Source organism: Chanos chanos, chromosome 6 (assembly GCF_902362185.1).
Source record: "Chanos chanos chromosome 6, fChaCha1.1, whole genome shotgun sequence".
NCBI lineage: Eukaryota > Metazoa > Chordata > Actinopteri > Gonorynchiformes > Chanidae > Chanos > Chanos chanos.
Window position 1 is genome coordinate 31,168,317 of NC_044500.1, and position 27,027 is coordinate 31,195,343.

The following is a 27,027-nucleotide window of genomic DNA, read 5'->3' on the forward strand; positions in this document are numbered from 1 at the left end:
AAATAGGTTCTCTGAGCTGGACTCCTCTGAATAGCCTGTAAGTTGGCTACCCTGTGGGAACTCTTTTAATGCCACCCTCCATCGGGCAAAGGTACAGCTAAAATTAGGGGAGCATTAAAATTGACTGCACGGTAGATGGCTCTCTTACTCCAGCAAGATTCTTGCTGCTATTAACCATCTTTACTACAGGTCCTTAATTGGTTTAATCTGGTTATTCACGAGTGTTTTGGCGTGGTACACACCAACTTGTTACGAAAAGACTGTGAATGGGGCATGGGAACTGTAACTGTTGATTTTAGTATTGCACATTCACTACAGGAGAATACACTTTTAATGGTCAATTTTTTCACGAGTTCCAGAAAGTGTTCCTTCTTTTAGTGACAGGAAGATTTTGAAAACTGTTTTCGGAAATGTCTCTGTTTTATATGGTTCTGTTGTGCAGAATATATTAATTTTGGTAACATTTCTGGTTGTGATATACGGACAAAACACATTTATGTCCAGAGACGTCGTTCTTTAGGGAAAGGGGGTACCTGACTCAAATTGTCTACCAAAGCTAAAGCTCTTGATAAATTAAATCTTGATACATTTATTAACGCGTGTCTGTCGCAAAAACGAGCCAGTCGAAATTCAGGAAATGATGTGGTTAATCGTCAACCCATAGAGTCATTGCTGTACTTGACTCGACCACAAGATGGCACCATCGCTCTCTGCCTTATTAATTAGGCGGTGTCACATGACAGGCTGCAAAGTTTGTGTACGAGTGCTTTTTGGATCAATTATTTTATACAATCTATACCCTTCCGTTAAGTCTACGACTCACATGCCACCAAGTCTTTGAACGCGACACATGTACCACGTGACAATGAAGTAGCGATAATTTAAATCATATCTCGCGCTCCCCCTATCAGCTGGGAGTCTACGGTATTTGGCGGGAGGTGGGGCCATATACTTCCTCATCACAACTCCATCACGGGTGTGGATACACCTTAAGCTTTTCGTGTATAATAGAGAGAAAAGGGGCGGCGAGTAATTTCCTCACTCATTTTTCTTTAGTTACTCCCCTTCCTCCTCTACGAACAATTCTTCCTAACATGGCTGCTCTCTCAGCCTGGTTCTGGAACGAAAGATTCTGGCTTCCTCACAATGTTACTTGGGCGGACCTGAAGGACCCAGCACCCGGAGTGGAGTATCCCAAACTCGGACACTTGCTTTCAGCCTTACCCCTGGCCCTCGGGATATTTGTTGTTAGGATACTTTTCGAGAGGTATGGATATCACTAGCCTGGGTGTCAACCTTCCAGCTAGTTTCTGATCATCACTGTTTCATCATCTATGTAGAAAAGCCATCATCTCCAGGAAAACGTTTGGGCATGTAACCCTTAGATGCCCACGAGGAACAATTTATTCATCCTAGTATCGGGCTAATACACTCAGAACGAATGAAGCTGTACTCTAAACTATAACTTTGTAGCACTCACTGAGTTTGGTAGACTGTTCTTGAACTTTTGTCACTTTGTTTAAAAAAATAGTTCCCAACATAGCCCAAGTGTTCGGGTACACGCCTGTTTTGCAAAAGTAGCAAAGTTAGCATGTGATGCTGTCATGTATGCTAGTCAGGCATCATCAGCACAAATATCTACCGTCTCAATTCACCTAAGGAATGCAACTAAATCACAGATAAACAGAGCGCTTCGAGGTTTATCAGAGTTTACTCCTCCTTTTTATGAGGATGAAGATGTTGTCAGCTGACTTGGTGATTAAGGAGAGTGGGTGAAAGTTTTGAATCTGGTCTGATGGCAGTATCGGTGAGCTATATTACACATCAGGCTATGTGAAACATGCCAGACGATAATTGAAACCATGCTTGTCAAATGAGGCTCTTCATCGGATTCATCGAGGGTACGTTCAACTGGTGGTCTTGTGACCGAGGCGTATGTAATTGGCCATTGTTGACTTCGCAAGGCTTCTAAACCAAATGAATGACAGTTAACCACACCTTTCTCGGTCAACACATATTATGTAAAGAACTGCTAGCTGTAAAGTGTCCTGTTGCAAAATGGTCTTCATGCACTATTACTGTAAAACCAATAAATTAGTTTATCAGAAGTACGTGAGTCACACTAAGAAATCTGACTTCCACTGATTTCATACCGTTAAAGAATCTGACTATGCAGTGATTGACATTTAAACCACAGATTACAGGAACTTTAGAGATTTCACTGCGTAGATTAGGTTGAGTTTGTCAAATGCCTCTTCAGATGAGTAGCTGAACACTGAACTGGTATGGCAGTTCTGTCCTGACTATGTGATTGTATGAAATCTCAAACGGAACTCCTCATACAGTTTTGTTTTCAGAACTGGAATAGGCTGAAGTAATCATGCCAAGACTCGGTCATGTCAAGGTTTAAGCTGAGTGTTGGATGAAAAGGATGTTAAACGTTTACCCATTAGACTGGGAGTGAAAACATAAACGGGTCCAAGAGTTCTCTCCATGGGAAGGCTGCGGTTTAAGTTTATAGGTTTGTGTGTTGATAAGAACACTTGACCTGAGGATCCAGTCCCAGACGATTGTGACATCATCTGATTCTTCTACCCATATTTGACTCTTTGATAGTTTCGGAATCAGGTTTCACCACTTCTGTGTAGTTTGTCTGTAGGCTAGTTTTGTATCAAGATTAGCTCAGGCTAACGCATACTACAAATAGCATGCAAATAGCAGGTAGAACTGGACCCCCTTGTAAGAATTTAGACAACTGACTCTTGTGAAGTGAAGTATTGCACTAATGAATAGCTTTTCTTTCTTTGCCTGTTTCTCACAGATGCTAAACAATAAACATAGGTTTCAGGTAACACGAGACACATGGTTTATCGTCTTGAAACTGCAAAATTGATCCAGCACAAAGATCACATCCACATTGTTGTTAACCTCTTTTGTGTAAAGAATGCTTTGTAAACTGTGAATGAGCAAAGTGTCACTTCTTTACTGTTGTGTCATTGGTTGTTGATTCAATTGGACAGACCATAGTCTTAGTATTGTTTTTTTTTCCCCCTCAGTCAACCAATGTTGTTTCTTGAAGATTTTTTTCCAATTCATTAAAGCACATCAGAATGTTCTGATCTACTTCCTACAGAAGGTTATGTGGAGATTTGCACTATTGTTTTGTTTCTGGACTTCAAACTCAGGTTTTGAATATTGTCTGATCCATCAGTTGCTCCTCTCTGTTGTGTTGATAATCACTAAGATTGTGTGCTGACAGAGTTGTCTAAATTAGGCCGGTTCTCAGGACGAGAGAGAGAATGACGTGCGTCTGATGTGTAGTCGGTTCAGATTGCGGTGTCCTGAGAACGCAGCCCAGATAAGCTAGTTTGACAGGTGAGTTTTGTACTGGTTTCTCTGAAAAAGGCCTGATGGGTTTCAAACATTCTGAGATGAAGAGGGTTTTTTTTTTTTTTTTCCTTTCTTTTTTTTTTTCTTTCTTTTGAAGGTCATCTTAGCCTCACTAGGCCGTGGGCCAGAGTGAAGTCAGCATCCTGTCTCACTGACTCATTCATTTATTCATCAGCAAAGACAGCACACCACCAGCAAGCGTTGATGTCCTGTGCCGCCACACACACGCTCTATACCCACACAGACATGCTTCATATAAAAACACACACACACGCACACACTCAACACCCACAGACTCAGTAGACATGCTTTACACACACACACACACACACACACACCCAAACACCCTTTTAAAGCATCCACACTCTTAACCTCATTTTTCATGTTTGAAGTGGTTCAGCTGGTGAATGTAGAGCAACATTTGGTCAAATTGGTGAGTATCAGTACTGTACGTCGAACCTGTTGCTCAAGTGTGTCTTTTATACAGTGTAAATGTGTCATCAAAGCATTCCTATGGCATTCTCTCCTCGCACTCCGGTTCCTCTTGTCTCTGAATAGTTAATGGAATAGGCACTCGCTCAAGGCAGTGTTTGCCGTGGTTGAGCAGACTGAAACAGAAAATTACAGAACTCAATTGGTATGGTTGCAATGTTGCAGGGGTGCGTTACATGTCGGTGCTGTTGTGTACTTTGTGGATGTAGGTGAAGAGTGTTAATGTAAGGATTAAGACGGCTTCGGAAACATTTGCCCTCTGCTTGCAGCTAAAGGAACTTTTGCCTCAGACAATTGCAGATTTAATGTTTTGTTCCTACGCAAAGTGAATAGTTCGAAACGTGGCCAAAATTAAATAAATATCAGTATTGTCAATCAATTTTGTTTACTTGAGCCCAAGATGTATGTCATTACCTCCTGTATAAGTGTAACATTTAAACTAGTTGCATGCCATGCTAATGATACACTGTAATTGTAGCGTTGATAGGTGATGTAAGAAGTGATGGAAAGGCCTCTGCCTTTGGAGTGGATACTTTTCTAGTGTCATATTACCCTGAACAGGAAACATGATTAAAATCTGAAAAATGTGATGAGGCACACATTTTCTGGCGGAAGTGTTATTTATTTTTTTATTTATTCATTTTAAAACTTGTCACTGGAAAGAGGGGTTAGAAGTCTAGAGGCAGGCCTTGACAGTTTGTCCAGTCCAGTTGAGCTGTGATAGAACCTCATTTGAATTTCTAGATTTTTCTGTGTCTCTTCCCCACCTCTTCACTGTAACAGGAAAACGTTGTTTTGGGGATTGAAATTAGGCCTCGTGCTTCATGAAAAAAAAGGCATTTTCTACATTGTTTCATTAATTTTGTTTGGCATTACTTCTTGGCTGCCTGCATTTCTGTTAGCCTGCTTCAGGTCCCATTGACCTCTTCAGTGCCATAGGGTTTTTTTTGCCTTCAAATGTCTATTGCCGATTCTTCACTGTTCAGTCAGTTAGCATTTTCACAAGCACAGGAAAAGCAGCTTCTCTATACAGTGTCATGCACATGTCTCTGATAATGAAGTCTATAACTCACGCTCATGCCGGCCTGACAATGCCGTCTGCTTCCCTGGAACGACAACAAGACAAAAAAAAAACATGTGATGCAACAGACAATGTGCACATTTAGAGCCAAGAAGGGCCAAACAATCAGGTAGTTGTGGCTGAATATACAGGGATTTAGGTTTGCATGGCAATACCACACGTGAGGATTAGCGACTGGCATTCTCTGAGAGTTCAGGGTATAGGCAAGTTTCATTGGTACCTGACCAAGGGGAAACTGACTCTTAAGTGTTTCCTTATTTGTGTGTGTGTGTACACTGCGCTTTGTCATAACCTGCAGGCTGAGACAAAACCCACTTGATGGGAGCATTTTAGGTCAGATGGGGGTAGTTAAGACAGGTCTGTGCAGGAGTTCCATGAGGGTGTCACCAAAGGGAATATTTTGGTGTGCTTTCCATGAATTGTATAACAGGGCCCTGTAATTGCAGCCCGAAAATGCCAATGAGAAAGAACACAGGATCGGAACATCTAAATAATGAAATCAAGTCGTCTTCATTTAGTTTTTTGTTTCTGGAATGTTCTAATCAAACACATTGACATAAACTTTGTGCAACACAATTTTGTTGTCTGTGTTAAATTCCACAGCGTATCCCCTTCCTCCTGTGCCACTGATGTAATAATAGTTTAGCAATAGTGGGCCTATGGTCTATGTTAATACTCATTTAGTGCAATGCCCTGCTTGACATTCATCACTGACAGGCTCTTCACTGTTATAATAAGTGTGATCCCTTTGGCCTGCACTCTGAACATGCCTGAGATACCAGATGTGCTGAACGTATAACCAGCTATGGGATAGTCAAGATCACTTTTTTCTATATGTGTTTGCTCCAATTCAAGTGTTTTGTTGTAGCAGCCTGTTCACACATGTAATAGAGCAGTATTCACTCAGCTCTGTTTAAAGTGACTACCATTGTTTTGGCCTTATACTGGTCCACTGAGAGCAAACCCTATGCATTGTTTGTTCATGTTAATTTTTTTTTTTTAATTTGCATTTGCTTTGTTTAATTTTGTTTTAGGCCATTGTGTCATGCACATTGTTTAGACTCTATACAGTTGGGAACCGTGCTAGTCCCCTGACAGTATGAATAGTATGGCCTAAACTCACTGGTTGATATGACACAGTTCCACTCTCACGTATTTCAATAGATTTCACGCTCATTAACTCGGTCAGAGCCCACTGTGTCACCTCTCTCCAAACATCAGACAGGAGTCGAGTCACCAGACTGTGTCTGTAATATGTCAAAAACTCAACTTGTTCAAAATGGAAATGGTTACAATATGTGAGGAAAAGGAATGCATGACCTGGATAGTACTTTGTTAAAATAAAGTTAGCCCAGCTCTCTCTGTTAGCGTTTGCATTAGCGAGAATAAAAGCAAATCAAGATGTATCGCTAATTTGGCTGGTTTTGTTAGCGTCTCGAATGACAACTTTATAAGTGAGATCTTTTTCCATATGGATTGTTGTAGTGCAATTATCAGAAGGATTTTAACAGATATCGTTTAATTTACAGCTTATGTTGTCTGACATATTTTCCACTTACCTCTGCTGGATGTAACTGTCAGACTGCATTAGTGAACATTAGCAGTACATTATCATCCTTCCACCATGGGAGGCCTTGCTAGAGTTGGCTGCCTGCCATATCATGGATTAACAGTCTGTTATTAACGAGCACCTCTTCATGCTACAGCTGTCTTTTCATTGTCCAGATAATCACTGTGCTCAGAAATCACTGAGAAAAGATCTCATTCTCTGCATGTTTGTCTGATACACCCGTATATATATATACACATACATACATATATATATATATATATATATATATATATATATATATATATATATATATATATATATATATCTGTGTGTGTGTGTGTGTGTGTGTGTGTGTGTATGCACATATGCAGGTACAGAGAAATTGGTTTCCTGCTGAGGGAGTTAAATCTAGTATGGTATATGATGGTTGTGTTTTGTCTTTCAGGTTTATAGCAGGTCCGTGTGCCTCTTTCCTGCACATCCAGGCAGAGGTGAGCCGAAGAGCCACGCCAAACGCTGTCTTGGAGAAAGTGTTTACATCCATCACAAAGGTACACCTGTACATTACACACAGAGACTACAGCACCAGTGCTACTGTATTCTGTACAGTATATGTACAAAGGTACACCTGTACATTACACACACAGACTACAGCACCTGTGCTACTGTATTCTGTACAGTATATGTACAAAGGTACACCTGTACATTACACACACAGACTACAGTTCCTGTGCTACTGTATTCTGTACAGTATATGTACAAAGGTACAACTGTACATTACACACACAAACTACAGTTCCTGTGCTACTGTATTCTGTACAGTATATGTACAAAGGTACACCTGTACATTACACACACAGACTACAGCACCTGTGCTACTGTGTTCTGTACAGTATATGTACAAAGGTACACCTGTACATTACACACACAGACTACAGCACCTGTGCTACTGTATTCTGTACAGTATATGTACAAAGGTACACCTGTACATTACACACAGACTACAACTCATGTGCTACTGTATTCTGTACAGAATACGTACAAAGGTACACCTGTAAAACACACACCCAGCCTACAGTTCATGTGCTTCTGTATTCTGTGAAGCTTTAGGGTTAGAGAGCTTTTGTGAGCCAGTGAAGTCTTTTTATTGGCACTGTTTTACCCTGTGTGTTCACAGGCCAACCATTTATAGACTACATGATGGGTCCATTTGTTGTGCCTCATTTTAGCAGTGACTTTGTTTACAAACAGAAAAGCAGTTATGGAAAACCACTGCGTTTTGGAAAGCAGTTATGGAAAACCACTCCACTGTAAAAAAGGCAGTTGATGACTACAGAAGAGTTCAAAGCCTTTCTTATCAGACGAACTGCAATCATTGACATTTCTCGGGTTCTAAGAAAGAGCTTACATGACTGGCAGCCATATACATGTCTGTATTAAAGTCATTTTATCTAATAAGGAGCATTTTACTCATAAGCATTGATTTTTTTTCTCTCTGCACTGTTTTGCAGTCCCCAGACTCTCGACATCTAGATGGCTTGTCGAAGCAGTTGGACTGGGAAGTGCGTAAAGTGCAGCGCTGGTTCAGACACAGACGGAACCAGGACAAGCCCAGCACACGCACCAAGTTCTGTGAGAGCATGTAAGACCTCACCCCCTCGTGGGAGTGGTTTTGACCTTTTCAGTTAGACACAACCTACGACCTCCTTCTCACTGCTGCCAAAGTAGATTACACTGATAGGATTGTTGTATGTGTGTAATGCGCAACGTGGACATGATATGGACAGGAATTTGCATTGCTATGACTTGTCAGCAATACTTGAGTAGCAAAGTTGGAATGCATTTTGTGTGTGCATGTGTGTGAGCATAATGGAGGCAGTCTGAATCTGTTTGTCTGTGTCTTTCACTTCGTTTGTTTTTAATCTCTTTTCCCTGGGAAATAGTTTTGCACATACTTATACAGGAATGCATTTGCATCCGATACACTGTGTTGAGTCTGACTTTTTTTTCCCCCTCTGGTTTTATACGCAGGTGGAGGTTTACGTTTTATCTGTGTATATTTACCTATGGGATACACTTCCTGAGTCAGGTGAGATGAAATCTGTGTGTGTGAAAGCTGGGGAGGGTTAAACTGTCACTCAGATATGGGTGGGTCATGATTGACACAGAGCTAGTCCAATCAGTCTTAAAGAAACAAGTATCACCCTCATTTTCATTTGATGTTTGTAAAAGAGTAATAATGTGCTTGGTGACCCAATTACATGGTATTGATGTTTTGGGGTTTTTTTTGTTTGTTTTTTTTGTAGTCTCATTGGATGTGGGACACTAGACAATGCTGGTACAATTACCCCTATCAGGTGAGGTTTAATTATTAATAAGTTATAGGCTCTTACTGCTTATTATTACTATGTCAAGAGTTAATACTACTGCATATCAAGAATATCAGGGGTATTTTACACTGTTTTATGTCTGGTCGCTTTGCTGTATTAAGGAAAGACATATTGTGGTTTCACATTTTGATTTGAATGTCCATAAATTGTGCATCATTTTTCCTTCCTGTTCTTTTGTCCTTTGTCTTCTGTCTCATCTCTCTCTTTCTCTCTCTCTCTCTCTCTCTCTCTCTCTCTGTCAGGTCCTGACTCCTGGCCTGTATCACTACTACGTGACAGAGCTGGCCTTCTACTGGTCTCTGATGTTCTCCCAGTTCATAGACATCAAAAGGAAGGTGTGTGTGTGTTTATGTTACAGCAGACGTTCCAAGCAGACACTTCACAGCAGGACTTTAGTGCTTTGGGGATTCTTGTTCCCAGTCACACATACAGAGGCTAATTTAGACAGAGCCTTGTTTTCGAGCTCAGTTAATACTCCGGCCATCCTAGTCAGTTCATTCTAGATTCGGCAATGAAAACTACCTAAACACACTGGGTTTCTTTTGCCCACATGTCTCACAGTGGTCCAGCCTTACTGACATGCTTATCAAGATCTATCTCAAGTCCTTAGGAAAAAAAGGATTTTTATTTGAGAAATACAATCCAGGAAATTACACTTGTTCTCTCTCACAAGTATATTTAAAATGCTCAGTCATTTTTATTCAGGCACCATGGATTTGTATTTAAGAACTGGCCCAGATCTGGCTCCACCTCTTGGTCTTTGCTTGGTTTGTTCAGTGGAGGAACTGATTGTCATGTGATAGTGCAACATTAACCCTAATAGAATAGTTATGATTCATTGGGTCAGGCTGTTTTGGGGCGGGGTTTGTGTAGCTTTTCAGCTGATGTGTAGGGTGGCGTGTGTTTATTAATGAGGGTAAAGTGTGCCTTTGTGTCCTCAACACTTGAGCTGTTAAGAGTAGAATTTCTTTTCTTTCTTTTTTTTCTCCCTCCCCTCCGTTCTTCTCTGGCCCAGCTGAACTTAAGATGAATGAGTGGTTCTAAAGTAGACTGCTCAGTCTCTGAGAGGGCAGTGGCTCTAATTGTAATTTATGTTTAACTGAATTACCCAACTCCCACTCCACACAGTCCAGAAAAGAGAGACTTGGTCAAAGGATTTAGGCAGTGGGGGAAGAATTACTGAAACGCTTTACTTATATTTGTTTTCACACCCCCCCCCCCCCCCCCCCCCATTGCTGGACCACTGTTTAAAATGTATGACCCTAATCATTCATTTTAAGATCTGCATTCTGACTGGCTGTGACACAGGCCAAGATCTAGTATATCTGTGTTTTTATGCACAGATGGGAGCAGCAGCTGTCAATTGCACATGCCTTTTGTGAGTGCTTTGCTTGTTTGTTTTTCTCGGGTTATTCGGCGTACAAAAGCACCACTCCCAGTTTTTGTTCGTCTGTCTATAAAAAAGACAAATAATACAAGAGCCCTCCACCCCCCCCCCCCTCCTCTCTCTCTCTCTCTCTCTCTCTCTCTCTCTCTCTCTCCACAATCCACATCAGCAAGGCACAGTGGTTATATTTGTTTAAGATAAAGCTGGACACTGTATCCTCAAACTGTCTCCGTTTGATTGGTTACTGTGGCTTGGATGCACAGGACAGGGTCAGAGTGGTCTGGGTACCTTGGATGGGGAAACCCGAAGTCCAAATCAGAATCTGAATTGTTCTGTCGCTTTTTCTGACGTGTCACATTTGCGGGTACAACAAATTTGTTCAAAATTTTGCTTTCTTCAAAACCAGCTCAATTAAATGGGTTTGTGCTATACTGTAAATGGATTATCAGTCATACTCGTAATAATTTAGTCATCTCATATTGTTTTGGTGTCCATGTTCCTGAGTGTGACAAAGAGGAGGAGTCATGAACGGCTGACATAATTGATGGCAAATCTCTGCTCTTTTGGATTCATCATTTGGGCCATTGTCTTCTTATAACTGTTCCTAACACATCAGTGTTACTAGACATGGCCTGTAGTGCTTGACACACATATGGATGAGAAGTATGCAGAAGTGTAACATACTGTATCTGTATTTGTTTTCCACTCGTCCACTGTAGGATTTCCTCATCATGTTCATTCACCACCTGGCCACAGTGAGTCTGATCAGCTTCTCATTCGTCACTAACATGGCACGGGTGGGCAGCCTGGTCTTATGTCTGCACGACGCCTCAGACTTCCTACTGGAGGTAAACCTCTCTCTCTTTCTTTCTTTCTTTCTTTTCTGGAAATCTGTGTACCACATACTGCTCCATCATCAAAGCTTTGTCCTGAGTTCTGCAGATCACACCTCACCACCTTCTCTGAATATCTGATATGAGTTTTTGCCTCTAAGTGCTTTTGTACTCTAAGGCATTGAAGCTCTGTGGGAAGTTGGGGTGTTCAGGGAAACAGTGCTTTGCATCCATTTAGATTGTACTGTTTTGTAAGTAAGTAAGAGACTGGAACATTTTAGAGTGAATGCAAACAGGATAATTGTTTCATAATGACTTCATTTTAGGAAATGAACACAGGAGTCAAATGTTTTCTCATACATGTGTATTGTACCGTCATTCTTTTCCCCTGTATGATACATATGATAACTTCATTTTTCTTTATGTTACGCTCAGACTACTGCATGGTTTTCAGTTACACTGAACTGTCTGTAGTGATGTATCATATAAAAACACAGCACAGATCATTTTACTCATGTTGTGTAATCTCTGAAGCTTTTTCCCTTTTTGAATTTTGGGCCTGTAGGCAGCCAAGCTTGCCAACTACGCCAAATACCAGCGTCTGTGTGACTTCCTGTTTGTCGTATTTGGTGTGGTCTTCTTTGGGACACGGCTCATCATTTATCCTTTCTGGTTAGTACTCATGTCTGTGTGTGTGTGTGTGTGTGTGTGTGTGTCTTTGTGTTTGAAGGGGCATTTCACTGGCTTGAGTCAGGTAAGGACATGGAGTGAGATGGGCTGTGCGTAGGGGTAGAAACCTGAGCGGCTATATTCAGTGTCTGGGTTTGCTAGAAGGATGTTACTGATCAGTGAAATCCATACCTGAACGCAGGGGGTCACACCAGCTGACAGACTGCTTACTCACAATGATGAGACAAAACCAGCTCCAAAAACATCCTACACACTCTTTCAATGTCTTTTAGTTTTTTGTATGGTTTTTTTTTCACCTTTACTGAAAATAATGAGCCAGGTCTTGTGTGTGTGTGTATGTGTGTGTTTTCCCCCCTGTAATATCGTTATGCATGATTACAATATCAGAGCTGTAGTATTTTCTGTCATCTCTCTCTCTCTATATAGCTGTCTCTGGAATGAATACTTTCATTATGTCACAATGACATAAAAAGCCTGGTTACCATACTAAGCAAAATATGCATGATGGACACACTGTTGACTGTCTGGGAAAGTGGGTTCTCTTTTAGCATCACAGAATTCATTACTATTGAGCAAGAGGTGTTGCATGTAGTAGCATTTCTCAGTTATAGGGTTCGTATGTTCATGAAAAACCTGGAAAAGTCATGAAATTTGAAAATAGCAATTTCCAGGCCTGGAACAGTTTTGGAAAAGTCATGGAAATTTGCCTCACATACCTGGTTTATAGAGTATGCCACTTTTTGCCAATCGAATTTTAGCCAACCTTTTTCGAGCCAAGCCTCGAACGTCTGTGACGTGACTTCATCGTTTTGGCCTATTGTTTCGGAATACTGTACTTTCTACTCAATAATATGAATAAAGAGATGATGAATATGAGAAACTGCAAGTCACATTTTTTAAGTTTGACAGTCTTTAATAGACATTCTTTACATCATTTGATCCAGAGTTCACTGTCTTTGTGGTGTCGACAGTTTGAATTCCTTCCATTGCACCTTTATTCACAAATAATACAGTGATTATCTGCGCAGTAGGCTAAACTAAACTTATTGTAGACCTTAATTTACTTAGATAGCCAGTACGAATTCAGATGTAAACTTATACTTTTCAGATGGTTTCCCAGATTTGTTGTTGAGTGACGGTACATGAGTTTTATCTGGCACTCCGCTTTTTTCCCCTTTATCATCAGTAAGTTTAAAATGCTTCCAAACCAGGGTTTTTTGGACTTTTTTTTGGTCCAGGACTGAGAATCACGAACAAGCGTTACTCCTAACTTATGCGCGCATTTATGACGCCTTGATGGAGAGCAACGTGAGGCTTCCGTTACTGAAATTCTAAAAGTGCAAATGTGTTTACTGGCAAAATTGTTAAATGATAAAAGTAGGCCACTTTGACGTCTAAATTTCTTGTATTACAGTAGCAATAAACTTAAAACTGCAACCAAGCACCCATCCAAATCATAGAATATGGCACAGTTAAGATCGACAGAGAGAAATCTGTGATTAAACAGTACCTCGGGCAGATCAGTCACGTCACTTTACTTTGTTCTCTGCGTGGGGTAACGTCAGACTCCGACCTGAGTTGCAGCTTGTACTTAACAAAATGTAAATTCGTGCAATGTCAGGAAAATGTGGATTTAATCATATCTGGCTTCAAACCGCATAGTTTGTCATTAATTTCAGTTAAATATGCTGTAAATTTTTACATGGATTTTTATCCTTATTTTTCATGTGTGCACAGACGTTTCAGAGAATGTATGGTCATGAACTTTTGCCCCAAAGGCACAGAAAAGTCATGGAAATTTATTGGTAAAAATGTGTATGAACTCTGCAGTTAGCCACATAATATGAGCCAGAAATCAAGACTTCTCAGTTGCCATATTCCTCAGGTGCTCTCCTGGTAGACAGTTCTCCTGTTAGACAGTTTTATCTTTTGGCTCAAGTTCACTGGCTGACTGAAAAATCCTCTGGAATACCCACACAGAGTAGTGTCCCAATGTAAAGCAGCATGTCAATCGTAAAAGCAACGCTGGTGTGTTAAGGATAAGATAAGCGCAGGTTTGTTGCCTGTGATATGATTCTCTCTATTGTTATCTCTGCTACCCTTATACTACCTTTTTATTTATCTTTTTTGTTTTGAGGACTGCAGTCCACTATGCTATTATGGGATTTATGTTCATACCAAACAGTACGGAGAACTGCTAGCAGTTTTTGGACACCAGTTACCAGTTATAATGCATCTGTGCTGTTTATTATCCTGACACAGTCACTCTCTCTCTCTCTCTCTCTCTCTCTCTCTCATTGTTCTTGCTCTAGGATCCTAAACACGACGATGTTTGAGAGCTGGAACATTATAGGACCTTTCCCCTCTTGGTGGGTGTTCAACACTTTATTGCTGGTGCTGCAGGTTCTACACATCATCTGGTCCTACCTCATAGCCCGCATTGCCCTTAAAGCCATCATGCGTGGGAAGGTATGTCCTGCTTAGGGTTGGCTGCTCACAGCCTTTAGTGGCTGCTAAAGCACAATTACAGCAATTCAGTGATATTCTGTGACATGGCTATGTTTAGTTTATTGTCTTCCGCCTCTATAAATGTGATTGTGAACGAAGGGTCGAGGTCAAAAGTGAATGAGTGACTTGACTTTTTTTTTTAATTGAAGTGCTTTTAAAACACTATGGTATCCCTTTTACGTGTTTACTGTCTTTGTTGGATTAGAACAGGGTCCCCTCCTTAACTGTATGCCCCCCTCCCGCCCCAGTTCGATCAGTTGCACTTGTGCTGGCCTAAAAGAAAAGGATTTTGGGGCTGTACACACTGCTGAAATTGATAGAGAAATACATCTCTCTCTCTCTCTCGCTCTCTGTCTCTCTCTCTCTCTCTCTCTTTGTGTAATTCTCGCTCTCTTTTTCTCTGCAGAACTGGCTTTCTTTCCCCTTTTCCTCTTGGGTGGATGGCAGGTCCTGTCTTACCACCCCCCTCTCCTCACTGAATTCTCCTCCTTTCTTTCTCTCCTAAGCTTCACTTGCTTATTACATCTAATGCAGACCTCTGTAATCTTTTCCTCCTGCAGTAAGTTTATCTATTCTGTTTTCTCTCTTTCTCTCTCTCTCTGACATTATAGTAAAATAATTAATCAATTTATACTTAAGTAAATCTTAAATGACTTCCTTCCTGCTCTTCAGTTCCACCTAGTGGTAGTATGGGGTACTGAAAGTGACGTGTTTAGGAGAAGGAGTCCAGTCATTGTGTTCACAAAGATACGTTACAACGGAATGAAAACAAATGAACACGAATGCACACTCAAACAAACAATCACGCACTCACCTCGGCTCATTTCCCTCATTGTTCCATAGGTATCCAAGGATGTCCGTAGTGATGTAGAGAGCAGTTCAGAGGAAGAAAGTGAAACAACCAAAGAGCACATCAAGATGTCCTCACATAGTCACGCAGCATCTCCTAAGGGGGAAAATGGCACCAACGGCCATTTTGGCTCCAAATCTTGGGGGCAGAATCACAACAGCTGGTGACACACAACAATGCACCATTAAAAGACTGTCACCCTCTTGCAACATTTTACAAGGCTTTTCTTTACCCTTGTGTTGTATTTCCCATCCAAACCAAAGAGAGAAAAATCTCCTGGAATGTCTGAGACTGTAGGCTGACACCTGATCTTTATCATTATATGTTCTGAGGTCAAAGTGTATGGAGATCTGGAAAGATGATGTCAGTACTGATTGTGACAGTGAAGAAAGGTTTATATGGACATTATGACAAAGTTGTGAAAATCAAAAAAAAAAAGAAAAAAAGGATAAATGAAAAAAAAATGTGATTAAATCAGTGATCTTTGTTCCCTTGTGTCAGGAGTAAACTTAAGTTCTTCTCCAATCTTCACGTTTTACTGAAGTCGGTGAAGATAGCATGTCCCGGTTTTAACGATCAGATGTACTTGAGTCTTTTTTTTTTTAATGTATTTCACTGATCAGTTTCTGTTAACTGATTTCAATTGTTTCCAGTGTATTTGTATTGCATAATTTTTATTTGGAGACCAAATAAGTTTATTAAAATGATAAATGATTCTTTCACTCCATGAGAGATGATTTTACATTCTGTTTCACACTATGGTATAGGATTTTTTTTTTAAAGAGTTTTGACGACTTCTGAAACGATATCTTCACAGACATTTCTAAGAAGCTAGAAAAAGATAACTGTGGACGTTTAGTGCTTCTTTTTATCTGGGTCAAGTAAGCAAACTCAAATTGGATATGTGGAATTGTGAATAATTTAATATGCTGCAAGTAGTTATTCAGTGATTTCTTTTACAAAGGCTGTCCATTAACACCAAATACATAGTCCATTTATCCACTCAGAAATACGCAATAAAACGCAATAGCACAGAGTAGCTGACATCTTAGGGGAGGAATTCCCCATCTCTCTTGGCCACCAAATCTTGCCAAACTGACAAGATCAAGGCAATGTACACATAAGTAAAAAAAAGTATATGTATACACATATGCTCATTTCTTTGAAATGGAGCAATAATGCCATCAGTCCTTGATGACCTCTGTGTCTGTCTGATTTTCTGCTGCGAGCTTCAGTTCCTTCTGTCTTTGCATGTAGCGATATCCCCGCATGACACACAGGTAACCTCCGTAGACCGTCAACAGCATCATGGACGCGGAGAACATACGATATCCCACATCAGCAAGCCGCTTTCCACTCACCATGGTGTTTGACTAAAAGTAAGAAAGCCAGGCTTAGGAACATAAGTGACATGTGATGCGAAATAAAACGACGGGCCTGTGGAACAATACGAACTTTGATTACTTCTGTTAATGGGCTAATATACGTGACATTTATAACAAGAGCAAGGAACATCTACTAAAGAAGCAAATGAACTTCACACGAACCACACTCAGAACAGGACTTAACATATGACAAACCACGCTAACCTAGCTATCTTCCGTGTTTGCAAAAAATAAATTCCACCGTCTTGCAGGGCGTTCTGCGGCAAAAAGCATGCACTTCTCATTTGTATTTAGGACGCGATTTTACCTGTCTTGCTGCTTTTTCTTCCTAAATACCGGTAGATATTAATGGCTATTTTAGCTGAAGTTTCAATGTCAGTTGACTGCGTTTGATAAATCAAGGGAAATGCGCATGCGTGTTTTCGTGTGTTGCAGTTTCGTAATAAGTAGCAGTACGGATTAACTAGAGGGACAAACTTCTTTTTCGTAGTCTCATTTCTCCTTCCTCTTCCTCTGCTAGTAGTAGTAGTAGTAATAGTAGCTAGTCGTAGTCGTAGTCGTAGTAGTATTGATGTTGTTGTTCAAACGTACATTGTCCCAACCAGCTAAATGTTTTACGAAACGCACAGGAACCCAGTGTCACACAGCAACACTATCCAATCCGGAATTATTTTGAGGACGAACAGAAATGGCAGCGCATGTTGAGAGCGCTAATGTTAACGCACCATGTGAAAATGAAGATCCTGGTGCAGCGCACTACGGAAATTTTATTAATTATTACACATTCAACCCTCCAGGAAATCGTTTGAGTTTGATACCGACCACGCTCCTTCAGGAGGTTGGTTACGGATATGACATCAAAGAAACTGTGCTTTTACTGGACGTGGGATGTAACTCAGGGGTGAGTATTATGAGATGTGTTTCAGTTTAACAGTTTTTCTTTATTTGTTTGTTGTTAGGATACAGTTAGCAACAAGCAAACATAAGTAAATAAGCATAACCAGTTCCAGGAAACCTTTGAAGTTTTCAGTCCTTGTATTTTACTTTCCTACTCTCCCTCCCTGTCACTTATCAGGACCTAAGTGTTGCTCTGTACAGACATCTACTACAGGAGCAGCTACCAGCCGGTGATTCTTCAAAACGGGACGTTCACCTGTTGGGGTTTGATCTAGACAAAGACCTGATCCTCCGGGCGCAGAGGAGCAACCCTCTGCCTCAAAACTTAACTTTTATCCCCCTCGACATTATGCAGGAGAATGCCTGTCACGCACTGGAGGTCTACCTTGAGAAGTTTGGATGTTCAAGATTTCATTTATGCACATGTTTTGCTGTAACGATGTGGGTGCATTTGAACCACGGCGATGCAGCGTTCCTCGAGTTTCTCTCGCGAATCGCGAGATTGAGTCAGTATTTACTACTGGAGGCTCAGCCGTGGAAATGCTACCGCTCTGCTGCCCGCCGTCTGCGGAAACTAGGGCGTAATGACTTTGATCATTTCAAGACACTTAAGATTCGCGGGGACATGGCAGCGCATGCCACGGATCACTTAGAGAAGAACTGTGACATGGAGCTCGTACAGAGTTTTGGTAATACAACGTGGGATAGAAATCTTCTGCTTTTCAAGAGACGGTGACATATTGTTCCCTCGAGAGCAGAACTCTTACGGCATATGAAAATGTTAAGGATAAGTATACTACATTCTACTACAGATCACAGTGTTTGAATGTTAGTACTGAAGTAGCGAACTAGATGAAACGTGACAAGAAATGGGATACTGAAATTCCATCTTGTATGGCATTTTATGTATACAACCATTGGATTTACGCAGAGCCATTGACTTATCCCTCCCGTTAGTGGCAGAGAATGCCTCCGTTTTGGAACACATGAATGATTGAAAGCCGAAAAGCCAAGACAGCTGCCGATGATTTACGCTGTATGACTCACATAACTTCATAACACAAAAGAGAAAAAATGTGCACATATTACTTAATAGACTGTATGCCTTCCATCTGCTCCAAGATCGCAGTTACACCAATCACGCACTAGGTGGCGGCTTGTACTAGTACATTGTTCATCACGTCCTTTTCGTTCTATGTGTTCATCATTCAGTAAGGAAATGGTGACTGTTTCTGTAATTTGTCATTTACCACCTGAAACATTTGCATCCGGAAAATTATTTCTTGTAAAGTATTGTGACATTTAATCGTATAATTTTTGGGATATATTTTTTGTGTGTCATCTTCTGTTTTAATCGTGGTTTTTGAAGTAGTCGTTATCTCCATATACATATTTTTACATTATTACTTTCCTGAATTTCCCTTCACCTTTAAAATGGCTCTCCTATGTGGTTAATGACACATTTTAGCTTGTATTTACATTTTTTAAATTTGATGCTGATTCTAAAAACATTATGAAGGCCATTAAAAAGTCATTTTCATTACATACAGTTTCGGTACTATACCGTAGTACTTCTTTGCTTCTTGATGTACTTCATGGTAAGTCTATGTCATTTGTCATGATTCTACACAATGTCCTTTTAACAGCATAACCAAAGACCTCTCCTAAAGCTCTGTATGTCATCTTTTTATGATTATTTGTTCTCCTGTCTGAAGGAGATGCACTGATAACAGGCACTGACTCGTAAATGTGTTCTTTTATCTTCAGTACAAAGCTTTGTCCTGAAGCCTTCAAGGTGTTGTTCTCAAAGGGCAAAATATGTAATCAGTACCAGCACTCAGCTGCTGTCATTTTGTCATTCACAAATCAAGTATCTTGCAAAAGTTCAAGAGATTATGTTTTATTTGAAAGAAGTACTCCACAGAGATTTCAGTTTAACATTAACTTACTATTGACAGCATTCAGTTTTTCACATCTTGCAAAATTTTGTCAATGAGGCCTAACAAAATCATTTTATCTAAACTAAGAGTTCTGTTCAGTTTTCCAAATGCCACACTTTACCTGTCTCTGCATGCAGATATTGTGCTGAACCATATATATGAATTTCAATTATAGACACAGCAAAAGTCTTTAAATGGAACAGTCATCTTATTAATTTCTAAATTTAAGTCATTAAGTTGCTATGATACTCTCATTATTGATATGTGGTTCTGCATTGAGTTTTAAGTGCACTCTTTGCATAGCAACCTGGAACAGTATGAGACCAGCCTACAACATTTGTGCTATATCTCTGTTTAATACAATTGTGATTGTCTTGTAGCAGTCCTCCCCATTATCACAAAGGAAAAATACGACCAGGCATACATTTACATAAATCTGATATATGTATATGTGTATATATAGAGGCACAGTTTAAGTATTTTTTTTTATATAAAAGAAACACACAAGCTAAAGATACTGAGTCAATAATTGTGTAATTCATGGTAAAAACCTCTCTCTAAATTACACTAATACAATTAATGTTTCCTCAATTAAACCCCCTCAAGGGGTATTTCTTTTTGTATTTGACTAGCCAGAAAAGAACATATTAATTAATGTTTCAGGACTGGACATTAGATATCCAGACTCATTAAACTGAAAAAAACAACAACAACAACACAACATGATCACCATCCAAAATGTCCATGAGCCTTTCTTCTTGTAAAGATAATGATGCTTTCCTCATCATAATGTATGATATAAGGTATGTATATAAAGAACAGATATTTAGTCTATGTATAATATGAGTTTACAAAGAATGAAGCAGAAAATGGAAAAGAATCCATAGCCCTTCATCATGTTAAGGTTGCCCCCACTGGGAGGATGGATGAATTCAGTGGGTGCTGAATCTGGTGTTGTCTCTGGTCTCTGTAGTCTTGATGAGGATTTTTGGGGTTGTAGAGCTGCTCTGTTGGTAACCATTCATACCTTTTGAACCTATGGCAAATGCACAAAGCCAACTCCAGTCACTTCAACGAATAGTTACTGTTGCCAACTGTCATGCTATGATATGCGCTCTGGTAATACTTACTGTAATTAGGCACTGGCTGAATATTCACAATAGACTGCTGTCCAATTCTGAAACAGGATATAAGAGAATGTAATGTAACAAACACTGTTTTGGTCTTCTGATTCATTCATTATAATATTCCAGTTATAAAAAGAATCTTTCAAACATCTAAGGTTATCAGAGATTCCTTTCCCATCGTAGTGACGTTTCTTCCGCCATATCTCACCTGTCTTCCTCGCCTTCCAGCAGTTTCTTGTATGTGGCAATCTCAATGTCAAGCGCTAGCTTGACGTTCATGAGCTCCTGGTACTCGCGTAACTGCCGGGCCATATCCTGTTTGGCTCTCTGCAGGGCTTCCTCCAGGTCTCTAATACGAGCTTTAGCGTCTTTCACCGCTAGCTCTCCACGATCCTCTGCCTCAGCGATCTGATTCTCCAGGTTAGCGCGCTGACAAGGGCAACCAAAGACACTCGCATTTTAAGTATCTTAAATATATGTATCACGTAGAGTTTTTATTTCTTATTCAAAGCCAGAGGTCTCATGGATGGTTTGAGTGTTAATTAGTTACCTGTGCTTTGACGACCTCGATTTCACTCTGCAGACGGCTGATAACGCGGTTAAGCTCAGCAATCTCCCCTTTAGTGTTACGCAGCTCATCCCCGTACAGAGTGGCCTGATTGGACATCTGGTCAAACTGAAAAGAGTAAGATAGAAAGACACACAGTTACACCTTAAAATCTGTTGCACTGATTCTTTATGTTCCCTAATGTGGGTGCTGTCGTGCATGTACGAGCTTTATACAGGATCGCCAACTTTCTGTCATGCAAAGATGCTAAACCATGTAGTTACCGTGTTGTACAGAAGTAAATCAACACATACTGAGGATGACAGTATACAGAAACCGCAAGCGCGTCGGAACAACTGGCTATAGCGCGTCCTTTATGTGTATCTGTATTGTAAAGCTGTTGTTGGACTTAAAGCAGTGAACACGTTTCAAATGCACTGTAATTAAAGGGGCTTGACTGACCTTTTCCTTATAACTTTGTAGTAATTTCTTTTTGGCATGCCCATCCATGTTACCTCTTGAGCTCATACTGAAGTTATTTATGTGTTTAATTAGTTATTTGTTTAATTATTCTTTTTGGAGAATTGTTTTCCGCTATGATTCTTTCTAGATTTTGTTTTTGGGGTTCTTTTGGGGGGGTTTTTTCTGACCTTAGACTTGTACCACAACTCAGCTTCCTCGCGACTCTTGGCTGCAATATCCTCATACTGAGCCTTGACGTCAGCTACAATCTGATCCATGTTGAGGTTACGAGAATTGTCCATCTGTACGATGACAGAGGTGTCCTTAATGCTGGCCTGGAGTTCACGTAGCTCCTGCACAAAAGCCACAATATACAAAAATATAACCTCAAACATTCATGGAAACGTGGTTTGATCAGTTGACAAGTTCAGTGTTATAGTCCTCATTCTGAATATGAATGTTTGATACCATGTAATTGTTTTTTTCTATCATTTTTTTCTATCATCATTTGTAACAATTAAAGGGACTATTTGTGTTAAACTGTGCTAACAGTACATGATGTGGAAAATTGTAGTGTTACCTCATCATAAATACTCCTGAGGAAGTTGATCTCATCAGTCAGTGCTCCCACTTTGTCCTCCAGGTCTGCTTTAACCAGGTACGCAGAGTCAACATCCTGACAGACAAACAAGTGTACATGTGGTAGATTGTCCAAGAGATAGCTAACTGAAAATGTGCTTTCAAACATTTTTCAACCAACTAAAACATTTTATCTCATTAACTATACCTGCTATATTATGTTTTATCCAAAGAAATACAGTAAGATATAACTAACATAGCTTGGTTGTTCTGAAGTGTAATGTGGCCTTTTAAAAGGGGAGGTACTGGACACACTATCCTGATTTCATGGCCATTTAGCCTATTTTCAGTGTCCTGTCTCCACCTATGTTCTTGTCAATGGTGATATGATACCTTTGGGCTCCACTTTTCACAGTTATCATCTCTTTAAAAGGTGGGATAGTTTTTACTGTATTCATTGACTCTATTGTTGATCTTCCCCTGTATTCTTTCAGCTGAGGCCACTACTGACAGGTCTGTCCTGAGCTGGCTCCTTTCCCCATTGTCTTAATTCTGTGACATGCTGATCTCATCCTAGCCTTTATGTACTTTCTGCAAATAAAAGTTCAAAGTCTTCACCATTTCTATAACTGAGAATCCAGGGAGCACTTGAGGTGACAAACCTTTTTCAGGATCACAAAATCATTCTCCAGATTGTTTCTCTTGTTGATCTCATCCTCGTATCTAGTTCAAAATTTAAAAAAAAGCATTACTCCAGATCCTGCCCATTCCTGATTCACTTGAACTGGTTATTAGATTTATTAGCATCATTCAGAGGAAGTTTGTGATATTTTTCAACAATTAAGTCTATACAAGTAACAAATCCTTCTCAAGGGAGATCAAGAACAAAGGCAGACACCAGCTTGTAACATTGTGTCATTGGTTTTCTGTATGTGCTTTTTAAATATAATGTGCACTGATGAATAGTGGAATGGAGTTAGTACTTGTGCTTGAAGTCCTCCACCAGTCCCTGCATGTTCCTTAGCTCTCCATCCAGCTTGGTTTTGTCATTGTTGACCACATCCAGCTGTCGACGTAGGTTGGCCATGTAGGCTTCAAACATTGGCTCGATGTTAGACCTACCAGGGGCTTGGGACTGGAGCAGGTCCCATTTAGTTTCCAACATTTTATTTTGCTGTTCCAAGAAACGCACCTGCAGAGCACACACACATGCAGAACATGAAGACTTAACCAAAATTAAAACCTCAAATCAGTCAGCTCAGATTTGGCCTTATTTGGAATTCCTTTTGATTCTAGGTTTAGCTGCAATTCTAGATATTCTAGTTGAGGTAAACAGGGATCTGTCACCAATAGTGTGAATGCTAGTGTTAAATGTGTGTGAACCCTCTGCCGGCCACCTCCAAAATGATTGTCTCGTCTCAGAGCTCATTCTTAATTCCAGATGTTCCCCTGTGATTTTATATGATGTGACAGCAAACATACTATTAGAGGTTTTGCATTCTTATGTCTTAATGGCTTGTCATCGGTTATCAGTGTTGTCAAGGGGCAAGGTCAATGATGTTATCATGTTATCATAAGAATCTTTTAGGTGGAGCTCAGTACATAGCAGAATCAGATCTTTTCTCCACCCACACGTTTAGATCCTATTGATATGGGTCAACTGTACATGAGTCATGTTGAGTGTTTAACTGTCACAGGCGTTTCTTTCTCACTTTTGGTCTCTGAGAATCAAGACTAAATCACTCCAGTTTATTGAACTCTATGTTTTTGGTCATTTGAGCATCAGTGAGGTTCTCTAACAGAAACTGTAAGCCTTGGAGCTTTAAATGTAGTCAGCTGTGTCAAACCTGTAGGATTAATGTAACAACAATTGTTCTTAGGGCTGTAACACTCCAGGGAGAGGAGAATGAGAAGGAAGCAATATGTGAAGGAGGGGAAAAAAAGAATGCAACAATGTAAAGCTGATCTGGGTTCAGCTCATTTGAGGAGTCGGCCTGCGATCACCATAACCTGCAACAAAGGCTTAGTTGTGCTGTGTTTTGGAGTATATGTTTCAGGCCGGAGGGTCCCTGAAGATTGTGTTCCCATTGTCTCAGTGCATACAAAAGCTCTCTTCATGCTCTCTCTGGGACTCTGCAGTCCTGGGTGGCTATTCTGGGGCTGACCTAGTTTTCATCGGGTTACAGCCAGGTTTTAGAGAGCTAGGTCGTGACGCTAAACAATCGTTTTCATACATCTCTGATACTTTAATCAAATCTCCCCCACTGCAAGTGTGTTCGTCGGACTCCCTGAAATATCTAGTATTAATGACTTTTGAAATGAACCAAGGGTAGTAACTTGACTTATACTTGTGATCGTGTTAGTAGCACTGGCTTGAAACACAATGTAGTCTTTGTGTCTCAGTCCTGTTAGGTAGGACTGTACTTTGTGAGGAATGTGAGAAACGAGATAAGGATGGTATCAAATACATTCACTGTGAATCTTCTGAAAACTTTCTTCAAATGTTTTTTTTTTTTTCAGTTTTTAAAGGTAACATATTTATGCAAATAAGCGCATTTCTTTTTTCGTTTGTCTTACATTCTGATTTCAAACACCAATACTGAATCCTACCTTGTCAATGAAGGAGGCAAAACGGTTGTTTAGTGACTTGATCTGCTCTTTCTCCAGGGTACGGACTGCTTGGATGTTGGGGTCAATCTCTAGGTTCAGCGGGGCAAGCAGACTCTTGTTGACGGACACAGAGGTGATGGGAGCCCCCAGGTAAACCGAACTGCTGCCGAAGCCCGGCGAGGAGCCCCCCAGGGACAAGCCGGTGAAACTGCCCATGTAGCTCGGACCCCCCAGTTTCCCGACGCTCCTCACAGAACTGCTGGAGCTGATGCGTTTGGTCCTCAGACTCATGACTGGATGGAGAGAGGATCGTTGGAACGTCGCGGTATATCAGAAACAGAGCTGTGACTGCAGGTGATGCAGGTGACTGGTGAAGGACCAACCTCAGAGTGAAGTGACTCTCACAGTGGACAGGCTTTTAAATAACACTCAGGGTGGGGTAGAAAGCTACCAATGTGGCAGAACCTGTTTGTTTGATGATACACACTCACACACACCCACACACACCTACACACACATACGCATATGCATACACACACGTGCACATACACTTACACACACAGTCATGCACTTTTGCTCTCTACTATTTTGGATTCTTCTCTTTCTCTTTTAAAAGACCTACAAATTATTACTCAGAGCTCACATCTCCTATGGCCAAATTCCTCTCTCACTCTGTTTTTTTTTTTTTTTTTTTTGGTATGTCTGGTCTGGCTTAGAGGGTGGTGCTGTCTGACTGTTCTAATGGTAAAAAATGTTGTTTGTTGGTATCAGCTGAACAGAATGTTATGTGTTGTGCAGACATGACAAAATTATTACTCAGAACAATAAAAATCATATACCGCATCCCATCAGACCTCACATTATCCAAGTGTTCAGAAGCACACAACTCATATATATGATCATAATGAATTTTATTTATGTTGTAAAAGCCGTAAGTCATATTGGAAACAGAGAGCATAGGCCGGACAATGGTAGATGCAATATGAAGCAGTCTATGTAATTCTATATATTTACTATCATTTATGCCAGCTCGCCTTATGTTTTAAAATCACATGTTATTTACCAGCTGTCTAAAAGGACCAAAAGCAGATTTGAGATATGCAGGGTGTGTCATTGTTGAACAACCAGGACAAGACAGATACAGCTTTTTATCAAATATTTCCTCTAAAGCTCACGGTTTTGCACGTAAGACACAAAAAATACATGGAATTTTCAAATGACTACCATCAAAACATCACTAGAGGTTCCTGTACAGGTATGTATTTGTCTTCTGTATCATTAGCAACTTCATCACTTTATTTGCTTTTCCTTTGGGTCTGTTCCGACTGTCCTGTCACTGTCTAAATTAAGGAGCTTGACAGACTGTGACAGTGTAAAAACTGAGAGAGAGAGAGAGAGAGAGAGAGAGAGAGAGAGAAAAAGAGGAAATACAGCGATGAGACGGCTCTGTTTTGGCAGTGGCTGCAGTTGCTTCATGAGGATATGTTTGTAACCTGAGTTTGCTGTGACAGGTGCCATCAGCGGATATGAGATATCAGATACGAGTACATAGACTCATGTCAGTCCACAAACTTAGCCAGCTGACAATGTTTGCAGTAGCAGATGACAATAGAATGAACTGGTTTATTGATTAGATATGAGATTAAAATTAGATTCTTAATGGAGAATAAATTAAGTTCTGAGATCACTGCAAGACAGCAATTACTTGATGAACTGAATCTCTGCTGATACCATTGTTTTGTCATACGGGACTGTAAAAAAAAAAAATATATATGTATATATATGAACAACCGATTTCATCTGAATGTAAAATATAAACTGAAAGACATTTTTCACACAGAGAGTAGACCTCATGGGTCACACAGGAGACCCTATGATGTTGACATTGCATATTACAAAACAATCCAAACACTGCCCCCTGGTGGAGCTATAACATACTTTCCCCCCTTTCCTTCCTTTTCTCAGAGAAATTAATAACACACAAATGATTATGTGGTATCATTTAGGTTCTGTAACTGTTGGTGAGTTTTTATTAGTTTGGTGTAACCGGCAAATAGTGGAGATGGCGAAAACATTTTGTCTGTCTTGCAAATGGTCACAGAATGACTTAAATCAGAATCTTCACATCATCCTCAAAAAAATAAAATAAGTAAAAATGCAAAACATATCCCAGAGATCTGCAGAATCTTTTAACCATTTAGAAATTCATATATTCACACATCTCAGCTTGGACGTGTTGAGTCTAAAATCAATCTGCAGTATGTTTTACCTTCTTGTTACAATTGATAAGTATAACATCTTGTTCAG

The 27,027-nt window shown here is 40.2% G+C and overlaps 4 protein-coding genes across 6 annotated transcripts; 2 read left to right on the top strand and 2 right to left on the bottom strand.

Annotated features, from left to right (window-relative positions):
• Positions 1 to 1,094: 1,094 nt before the first annotated feature.
• Positions 1,095 to 15,506, top strand: cers5 (ceramide synthase 5). 2 transcript variants are annotated; one of them, XM_030777650.1, is made up of 10 exons: positions 1,095 to 1,267; positions 6,961 to 7,066; positions 8,027 to 8,157; positions 8,547 to 8,604; positions 8,822 to 8,872; positions 9,148 to 9,240; positions 11,012 to 11,140; positions 11,691 to 11,797; positions 14,128 to 14,293; positions 15,176 to 15,506. In XM_030777650.1, exons 1-10 carry the CDS (start codon positions 1,095 to 1,097, stop codon positions 15,338 to 15,340), a joined length of 1,179 nt encoding a protein of 392 aa, XP_030633510.1. In that variant the 3' UTR covers positions 15,341 to 15,506. The 2 variants fall into 2 exon arrangements, with proteins under 2 accessions (XP_030633510.1, XP_030633509.1); XM_030777649.1 differs by having other exon boundaries at positions 14,128 to 14,284; positions 15,167 to 15,506.
• Positions 15,507 to 16,069: 563 nt separating this feature from the next.
• On the bottom strand, positions 16,070 to 16,958 carry cox14 (cytochrome c oxidase assembly factor COX14). 2 transcript variants are annotated; one of them, XM_030777767.1, is made up of 2 exons: positions 16,866 to 16,958; positions 16,070 to 16,546 (listed from the first exon to the last, which is right to left on the bottom strand). In XM_030777767.1, exon 2 carries the CDS (start codon positions 16,535 to 16,537, stop codon positions 16,358 to 16,360), a length of 180 nt encoding a protein of 59 aa, XP_030633627.1. In that variant the 5' UTR covers positions 16,538 to 16,546; positions 16,866 to 16,958; the 3' UTR covers positions 16,070 to 16,357. The 2 variants fall into 2 exon arrangements, with proteins under 2 accessions (XP_030633627.1, XP_030633628.1); XM_030777768.1 differs by lacking the exon at positions 16,866 to 16,958 and adding an exon at positions 16,763 to 16,826.
• Positions 16,959 to 17,246: 288 nt separating this feature from the next.
• On the top strand, positions 17,247 to 18,191 carry bcdin3d (BCDIN3 domain containing). The gene is made up of 2 exons (XM_030778263.1): positions 17,247 to 17,459; positions 17,634 to 18,191. The coding sequence occupies exons 1-2, from the start codon at positions 17,247 to 17,249 to the stop codon at positions 18,189 to 18,191; spliced, it is 771 nt and encodes a 256-aa protein (XP_030634123.1).
• A 2,026-nt stretch (positions 18,192 to 20,217) lies between these two features.
• On the bottom strand, positions 20,218 to 25,086 carry LOC115813686 (intermediate filament protein ON3). Its single transcript, XM_030776232.1, has 9 exons — positions 24,721 to 25,086; positions 23,094 to 23,302; positions 22,773 to 22,833; positions 22,112 to 22,207; positions 21,720 to 21,884; positions 21,073 to 21,198; positions 20,731 to 20,951; positions 20,526 to 20,572; positions 20,218 to 20,431 (listed from the first exon to the last, which is right to left on the bottom strand). Exons 1-9 carry the CDS (start codon positions 25,009 to 25,011, stop codon positions 20,328 to 20,330), a joined length of 1,320 nt encoding a protein of 439 aa, XP_030632092.1. The 5' UTR covers positions 25,012 to 25,086; the 3' UTR covers positions 20,218 to 20,327.
• Between the last annotated feature and the right edge of the window lie 1,941 nt (positions 25,087 to 27,027).